General features: G+C 49.4%; 1 protein-coding gene across 1 annotated transcript; it reads right to left on the minus strand.

The window, feature by feature from the left end:
* Positions 1-4633: 4633 nt before the first annotated feature.
* On the minus strand, positions 4634-8398 carry KRT18 (keratin 18). The gene is made up of 7 exons (XM_061122472.1): positions 7760-8398; positions 6891-6973; positions 6452-6608; positions 5742-5906; positions 5512-5637; positions 5102-5325; positions 4634-4808 (listed from the first exon to the last, which is right to left on the minus strand). The coding sequence occupies exons 1-7, from the start codon at positions 8171-8173 to the stop codon at positions 4688-4690; spliced, it is 1290 nt and encodes a 429-aa protein (XP_060978455.1). The 5' UTR covers positions 8174-8398; the 3' UTR covers positions 4634-4687.
* Positions 8399-9250: the final 852 nt, after the last annotated feature.

Consider the following 9250-nt stretch of genomic DNA (forward strand, 5'->3'; position numbering starts at 1 on the left):
CACAAAGAGTCAACACGAGTTAGCGACTGAGCATGCACACCAGACTCTTTTAACATTTGCCTTGAGTCCTGTGCCCCAACCTCAGAACAACTGAGTCAGAATCTCTGGAGATGGGACCTGGCCTTGGTGTTGTTTATAAATCTCACCAGGTAATTCAAATGTGCATCCACGGGCTGAGACTCCAACCTCCGCACCCGCCCTGCCCCCACCCCGACCCCGCCCAAGGCCCAGATTTAAATTGTAATCCACAGAGGAAAGAGTTTGGGACTGGGAATCTGGAAATGTAGTTTCCTGTGTTAAGCTTCTTGCTCTGTGGCTTCAGACCTGTCACATGATCTCTGTGAACCTCAGTGCCCACCTCTCTGGGCCAGAGCCAGTAATAACTGCTGCCTTGCATACCTCACAGGATTTTAATGAGGATCAAATTCGTGAGCACCCTGGGAACTGTAAGACATTGTCCAGCGGGAGGACTAGTCATACCAGGTGTCTCATCTCAGGTTACTTCGATCATTTGCCTCAGTTGCAAGCACTGCTCGGGCTCCGCCAGGGACTTTCTGCTTCACCCTTGGGCAGGGGTGTGTGTGTGTGTGTGTGTGTGTGTGTGTGTGTGTGTGTGTGTTAGTCACTCAGTCGTGTCCAACTCTTTGTGACCCCCTGGACTCTAGCCCAGTAGGATCCTCTGTCCATGGAATTCTCCAGGCAAGAATACTGGAGTGGGTTGCCATTCCTTTCTCCAGGGGATCTTCCGGACCCAGGGACTGAACCCAGGTCTCTTGCATTGCAGGTGGATTCTTTACCATCTGAGCCACCAGAGAACCAGGTACACTTCCCATACTGTTTGCTGGGGTCAGGCTAGTCTCAGGCCTGTCGACTCGCTGTCCCACATAAGTCTCTTTGTTTTAGAGGCCTGAGAAAAGCTAGATTCCTCTTGACTAAATTTCAGTGAGGTGACTTTCCTGGCGGTCCAGAGGTTAAGACTCTGTGCTTTTACTGCAGGGGCACAGGTTTGACCCCCTGATGCGGGAACTCAGACCCCACATGCTGTGCAGCCCCCCCCCCCCCCCCCCCAGAATTCCAATGATGGCCCACCAGGGCAGTGGAACACTGTGGGGGGCTCATCAGACTTCTGGGGCACCTGTGTGGTCAGAGGGAACACTTGCCATGTCATACTTACACATTTGGAAAATGGTGGAGAGGACCGCTCCAGACTACTACCTCGATGGCCTTCCTATAACAAATCTCAGAACGTAAAGCTCAACCATCTTGCTCCAAGGTTTCATTTCCTGTAGACTCCTGCAAAGATTAGGGTGGGGGGATGATAGCGGTTGGGAAAGAAGAAGTCGGATAAGTGATTGTTATGTTTATTCAGGGAAGGTAGGTTTAAGAAGGGTGAGAAACACCTCACTAGGGCACCTTGCTTTCAGGAAGGATGTGTTGAAGGACCCAGGTGACCTGCAGAAGCTCCCAGATGACCTCGCCTTGTGACTCAGGAAGAGTGACCCTTGCTTTGCTCACTTCACCCACCCTCTGAGTCATCTTCTCTCGGGGCGCCTGCTGCGGTAAAGATGCCCAGTCCCTTCCTCTGGGGGCTTCCCTGCGCCCTCGGGGGCTGCCTGTCCTGGTGCTGTTGTCCTCTGGGCCTCTCAAGGACAAAGGGGCTCCAACAGTACTGTCTTTAGCTTTTCTTCAAGGACCTTCATATTTTTAGAGATTGCAGAATAAACACACTGTATTTCTTAAGTGAAAACTCAGTTTTCCGTTTTGGTCGGAGATTCATTATCCTGGGGTCATCACCTTTGCACTTTCCTGACTACAGTCTTCCTGGCTTACTCTGTCTGGCCTTTAACACTTAGCTTCTTGCTAACATGCTGGATTGCAGTTAGTATCTGTTTTCTGTCACCAGAATATAAACTCCGTGAGGACAGATATTTTGTCTATTTTGTTCACTGAAAATCCCTAGTGCCTAGAAGAGAGGCTGGTACATGGTAGGTGCTCAGTAAGTATTTGTTGAAAGAATAAATAAAAATGCACATCCTTTTGATCATTAGGCTGTGAGCCCCAAAAGGTAGGGGCAATACCCACTTTGTTTATCACATATATGCTGACAGGGCCTGGCACAAAGTAGGCACTGCATAAATGTCAATATTTGGTAATATGGCAGTCCAACATCTCAGTTTTAGGAATTTATAGATAAATTCCTAGATATGCTCACATACAATATATTAATTAGATATTAATTGCATAATAATCAACATTAATTGCAGGATTTTTGCAAAAACATAACTACTGGAGACCAAGACATTCATTGCTAGAAGACCCGGGTTAAGTAAATTCATATTCCACACACTAAAATACCAAGCAGCTGTTAAAAATAATGAGACATATGATGTGAAATCAAATGTAATAGCCCCTTTCCCATCAAATGACAGTTGTTTTTTTTTTAATTGCTGAGACCCGAGAGAAAATTACTGAGGATTCTTTTAAAATAATGATGCCAACATCATTCCTATACAGATGCAATAAGAAGTCTTATGTAAAATGGTATCATATTTTGTATGATATTTCTCAAACTAGATGGATGACAAATTACTAAGGCAAAGATCAAGAAAAATCTAAATATCATTTCTCAAATTGGTCTGTGGAGCATGATTGAACCTTATACAGAGCAAGGTTCTGATTTTTTGAAAGAATTTGTACACTGTAGTAGTTACTCTATATTGCAGATTAAAAGCAGATTTATGTGATATAAACATTCAACTGGACAATGGGTAGGAAAAATTAATTGAAATTGGCACCAAAACAGGATGTGTGACAGAATGCATAATCATTGCAATTCTGTACTTTTTTCTCCCCCAATCCTGGACTAACAATTTTTTTAGTAAACGGAACATGCATATGGATTCCAAATGAAGGTAGAAGAGATTCCAAAGTCACTTATCTGGGCTAAAAAATAAAGGTAGGTCTACATATATTGATTCAGAAAGGTATCCAAGATACACTGTGAAATTAAGAAAACAGAGTTTAAGAAATCAAGGTGCAGAACAGTATGATCCTACATACACAAAATAAAATGTACTTGTATGTCTAGTTTAAGAAACTTTTATAGTGGTTAATTGTGGGGAATGGAATGGGTCATATTTAATTTTCTTTCCTTATTTCCTTTTGGATTTTGTACATTTTAAAAATACTTTTTTTTTTTTTTTAATTTTTTTATTAGTTGGAGGCTAATTACTTCACAACATTTCAGTGGGTTTTGTCATACATTGATATGAATCAGCCATAGATTTACACGTATTCCCCATCCCAATCCCCCCTCCCACCTCCCTCTCCACCCGATTCCTCTGGGTCTTCCCAGTGCACCAGGCCCGAGCACTTGTCTCATGCATCCCACCTGGGTTGGCGATCTGTTTCACCATAGATAGTATACATGCTGTTCTTTTGAAACATCCCACCCTCACCTTCTCCCACAGAGTTCAAAAGTCTGTTCTGTATTTCTGTGTCTCTTTTTCTGTTTTGCATATAGGGTTATCGTTAGCATCTTTCTAAAAATACTTTTTAATTAAAAAAAAAATTACCATTCCAATCAAGGCATGATTAGTTTTAGCCATCCTTTTTTTTCACTACTAGATGACACACTTCCAATAAAAGGACAGAATTGTGCAATGGGGCAGTCATATTAAATAAGTCAGAAAGAGAAAGACAAATACCACATCACTTATGTGTGCAATCTAATATGGCACAAATGAACCTATCTACAAAACAGAAACAGACTCACAGACATAGAGATCAGACTTGTGGTTGCCGAGGGAGGAGATGAGGACTGGGAATTTGGAATTATCAGATGTAAACTATCATATATAGGATGGATAAATAAAGTCCTACTGTGCAGCACAGGGAACTATATTCAATACCCTGTAATAAGCCATAATAGAAAATATAAAAATAATAAAAAATGTCTCTATGAAGTACAAGAAAATGGGATAGTATCTACTCCACTGGGTTGATCTTGAGCATTACATGAAACAACCTGGCAGAGGACCAAGCAAGAAGCAAACTTTCGATAGTAGCAATTAACTATAATTATCACAGTTATTTACAAGAAACCCACTTACACACATACACACATCTGTCCTTGGCACCACTTCTTCCTCAGGCTCAGATTTGTACCAAGGAGCACTTGTCAGGTGGGAACTTTATGATCGCCAGTTTCCTTAACCTTAGATTCACAATTCTTTGGTTTTTTTTTTTTTTTAACAAATATTTATTTGAATGTGCTGGCTCTTAGCTGCAGCATATGAGATCTAGTTCCCAGACCAGGGATTGAACCCTAGTCCCCTGAACTGGAAGCCCAGAGTCTTAGCCACTGAACTACCAGGGAAGTCTCTAGATTCACAATTCTATTGCAGTTTTTCCCACTGCCCTTGGCCCATCTCATCTATTAGCTCCCTCTTATTTCTCTGAGAAGCTGTTTCCAAGAACCCAGATGCTTCCTCTGCCCATACCCCCACTCATATGAAACCCCTGAGCTTAGAGGTGATTTCTGCCTGATCAGAGAGACAGGTCTATCAGGTCAGGGCATTTGCATGCTCATAGTATGAAAACAGACACGGAAGACACAAAGTGATATGCAATAACGTCTCAACTTTTATTGACTCCCTGCTCCCCAGGGGATCCTGCTTCTGCTGCCTCAGTGCCTCATAACTTTGGTGTCTGAGGTCTCAGACACCACTTTGCCATCCACGAGCCGGAGGGTGGTGGTCTTATGGATGGTTTGCTTGGAGTTGCTGCTGTCCAGAGCATCGCCAAGGCTGTAACAGAAGACACAGCCCCAGTTATAAACAGCCCCGAAGAGAAAAGAGAAACAAGGAAAGTGAAGAAAAATAAGCTTGACCTTATTTCCTAATTCCCCCTTAGCTGCTTAGGCCAAATTCCACCTGTGCCTTAAGAACAGCTAGGGGTGAGAGAATTGGTCAATTCTCTTCTCGGGGCCTGCACAGAACACCAGCCCAGTGCTCAGTGGGCCAATGAACAGGCATATGCGGGCTTGGGGATAAGTGGTAGCTTGATCCTAGCTTCTAGGGGTAGGAAGAGCCTCACTCACCTGAAATCCTCCCCATCTTCCAGCAGGCGGCGGTAGGTATTGATTTCAGCCTCCAGCTTGACCTTGACATTCAGCAGGGCCTCGTACTCCTGGGTCTGGCGTTGCCCCTCTGCCCGGGTCTGAGCCAGCTCTGACTCCAGGTGCAGGAGGACTCCATTGAGCTGCTCCATCTGCATGGCGTAGCGGGTCTCCACTTCCCTCAGGCTGTTCTCCAAGCTGGCCTTCTGCAGGGGCACAGGGAAGAGGGTGGGGTGAGACAAAGTGGAGAGAGAGACTCTGCAGCTTTCAGCCCTCTTTAAAACTTTGTTGAGTGCCTGCTATTTGCCAGGCACGAGGCTAGTGGGTAGGAGCAGTGGGAAATGCAACGGGAGAAACAACTGTTCCCAGTGAAAGGAACTGAAGGTTCTTACCAGGTTTCTCATGGAGTCCAGGTCGATCTCCAGGGACTGGACGGTGCGCCTCAGCTCTGTGAGGGTCATCTCAGCAGCTCCTATCTCGGCAGTCTGCGAGGTGACCACTGTGGTGCTCTCCTCAATCTGCAGGGTGGATACGGTCCTCAGCTTCCTCCTTCTCCATTAGCCTCCCTCCCGCACCCTCATGCCTCTGTGCCGAGCTTGGCATCCATCACTCTCTCTTGTACCTGCTGGGACCAGTACTTGTCCAGCTCCTCTCGGTTCTTCTGAGCCAGCTCGTCATACTGGGCCCGGATGTCTGCCATGATCTTGCTGAGGTCCTGAGGTTTGGGGGCATCTAACTCCACAGTCAGCCCAGAGTTGGCAATCTGGTTTTGTAGACCCTTTACTTCCTAAAAGAGAGAGGGACAAATGTTGAGGAGGGTCTCAGGGTCAGAGCTCCAGGAAGCCTCTTTATCTGTGACTGCCTCTTCTAGGAGTCCTACAGGATCAGTTGGGAAACAGAACTGAGGAATCTTTTGACTTTGCTCTCTGGGCAACACCAGTTCTGGGCTTCTACTTCATATGGGTAAAATGCCCACTGTTGACCACCCATGCCTGTTGCTCACAGGTGGTGGTTTCTCTCTTCTTTCTTCACCCTATTCCTCCATCTACAGAACTACTCCTTGTACCTTCCTCCCTCACCATCCTCTATAACATCTCATCTCTACTGCTACTTGTTTCCTCCTTGGTCCTCATCTCATCCTCTCACACAGGTCTTTTTGACCTCACCATGTCTAATTCCGGTGAACCACCAAGCATGGCAACAGTCTGATTAAGAAGTGCTTAGGCTGGTAGTTCTCAACTTCCCTGTAAGTCTTCTTGTACGTGGCTTGCTCCATCTACTCCCCAACCCTGACTTGTCTTGACCCCCTGGTGGCCAGGGGCCACTGCTTGCCTCCTCATGGTTCTTCTTCATGAAGAGCAGCTCCTCCTTGAGAGCCTCGATCTCAGTCTCCAGCTGCAGCCGGGTGACATTGGTGTCATCGATGACCTTGCGGAGCCCATGTATGTCACTCTCCACAGACTGGTGCATGGCCAGCTCTGTCTCATACCTGTGGGGAGTGGAGGTGATCAGAAGGGCCCTGCCTCTGGTTCCAAACCTTCTCAACCCATGCCACCTCCTAAAAGCAGCCTTACGCCCACTGCACACCAGCCACCTGAGTCAGGAATCAAGCACTAATCCTCTGAACACCGTTCCTGGCACTTGGGGGGCAGAGTTTTTCACACCGAGTTACATGAAGAATAAATAGATGGTGCTTTACTCTCATCCACCCAGCTCCACCCACGACTGAACAAAATCCCTTGACCCCAGCTTCCTAACCCCCCAGCCTTACTTGACTCTGAAGTCATCAGCAGCAAGACGGGCATTGTCAATCTGCAGAACGACGCGGGCGTTGTCCACAGAATTTGCAAAAATCTGGGGATATTGTAAACAGAGGTTGCTCCATGAATAGGAGTTAAGTGATGAGGTGGGCTGAGTAGAGGGTATTATGTGTCTCTGAAAAAACCTTCCAGGTCCCTGGAATAACCAGAGGCTCTTCTTGTATACCTAGGTCCTTCCACTTGTGCTCCTCATACTGTTCCTTCGTTTCCTGGGCTCCCAAATCCCAGCTTTCCCAGTCTCCCACTGCCTCTCTTTCTAGGCCTCTGCTGGCTGGCCTGTCTACTAAGTGAGGCGCTACTAAAAAGCCCTCTCCCAGGTTCTCTCCTGCTATGGTTTAGTGCACCTGCTCAGCGCCGGCCCCATTGGCCTCTCCCACAGGTAGGCCGCCTGTTTACCCCAGGATGACTCAGCCTTAGCCACATCCGCTTAACCCCTCCAACTGTCTTCCCGCCAGAAGCCGGAATGTCTGGGTCCTCTGTGTGGGCCTGTTTCACCTCCCTCCATGCTGTCCACTCCTCTCTGAAGCTTCCCCTCCTCTTCCCACTCTCCCCTGGGGAAGCTCTCCCGTGCCCATTCACCCACCCTCGGGGTCTTCGTGAAGCGGGGGTGGGGAGGCGGTGTGTTTGGAAATCCGGGACTTGCCTAATCCCCGCCGGGTGGAGTTGGGGGCGGGGTGGAGATAGGGAGGGGAAAGGAGTGCATACACCCCCCGCCACTAGAATTCCTATCCTTGGGGTAGGGGGAGGAGAGAGAAGGGGATGGATAACTGGAGGGTCACACTGGTTGGGAGTGGGAGCCACTCCCTCCGTGCCCGCTCACCTGAACCCTCAGGTCCTCGATGATCTTCAGGTAATGCCCCCAGTCTCTGACCTGGGGTCCCTTCTTCTCCAGGTGTTCCCGGATTTTGCTCTCCAGTCTCCGGTTATCAGCCTCCAGGCTCCTCACCTTCTCCAGGTAGGAGGCCAGGCGGTCATTCAGGTCTTGCATGGTCTCCTTCTCGCCCTGGATGCCCCCTACACCCACCAGACCCCCAGCCATCCCAGCGCCCAGGTTCCCGGACCCCCAGCCGCCCCGGACGCTGGTGGAGCGGGACACGGAGATCCGGGAGCCCGAGCCCCCGGCGCCTGCATAGACGCTGGCCGCGCTGCTGACCGGTCGGACCCGGTGGCCCGACGACCGCACGGAGCCCAGGGACCGGTAGTTGGAGAAGGTGGATTGGGCGCTGAAGCTCATGATGTTTGTTCACGAGGAAGGAGCGAGGCCAGGACTCAGGTGCTGGACCGTGGAGTGTGTGAGGTCCGCAACTCAAGTTATAGCTCCCAGGGATGGGGGCGGGGTGGGGTCCGGCCCGGCAAGCCCCGCCCCCGCCATCAGAGTCGCCGCGGAAGCCTGGGTCACAGGTGGGACCGCGGGGACTTGGCGCCCTTGGTTCCTCACCCTCCCGGCCTTTCCCCGCCCCCTCTGCACCGCCCCATCAAGGCCTCCCTCCACCCCCCAGGGAGGGGGTGAGTGAATGGGACCGGGCCAGCCAAGGGCAGAAGGTGAAATTGACTCTGGCAGCTGGGATTTCAGGGCAGGAAATGACGTTATTGTACCCCCCTCTCCCAGGTGGAGGAGGTACTGGCATCGTAGAGAATTTGGGGGATGAGTGTCGAGTTGTGTGTGTCCTTGTCCTCAGCCTGCAGGCCAAGTTCTCGCCTGCAGGGGGAGTCTTGGGGGAATCCCAAAGCCCCAGGAGTCTTGGGGAAGAAAAGTTGGGGGCTGGCGGAGAGGAAGAGAGACGCCATCCTGAGCCTCAAGTCCCGCTGGTTTATTCTCAGCCCTCCTGCCCGTTGTTCACTAGCACACACTCAGACGTGTGCTGTCATTGCCCACAGACACACTCACTCACCAGTTACCGTCAGACTCCGGAAAACTCACCCTGAACCTCGCCTCCCCTGTGCCTCAGCTCACTCCCATGGAGGCCTGGTCTCCTGGGAGTGCTTTGTGGGCTCAGCTGGAGTCCTCACTTCAACACACCTGTGTATTAGCCTTACCCACACCCTTGGGTAAACAATTTCTGAGCACTCGCAGTTCATCAAATATTTGTTAGGCACCTACTGTGTGTCAGGCCCTGTTCTAATTGCTGGGACAGCAGCAGGGAGAAAAGACCAGTAATCCCTCATGGATACTGTCTGAGAGGACAGACTTGCACAGCTAGAAACATTCTAGCTGAGACTCAGCCCTGGTGGCCAGCTGTCTCTTCCCACTTACGAGGACTTTTCTGCAGGCCTTCTGCTTCTCCTCCAAAGGCTCTCTGAATCCCATGCC

The sequence above is a fragment of the Dama dama genome, chromosome 3, assembly GCF_033118175.1.
Source record: "Dama dama isolate Ldn47 chromosome 3, ASM3311817v1, whole genome shotgun sequence".
NCBI classification, from domain to species: Eukaryota; Metazoa; Chordata; class Mammalia; order Artiodactyla; family Cervidae; genus Dama; species Dama dama.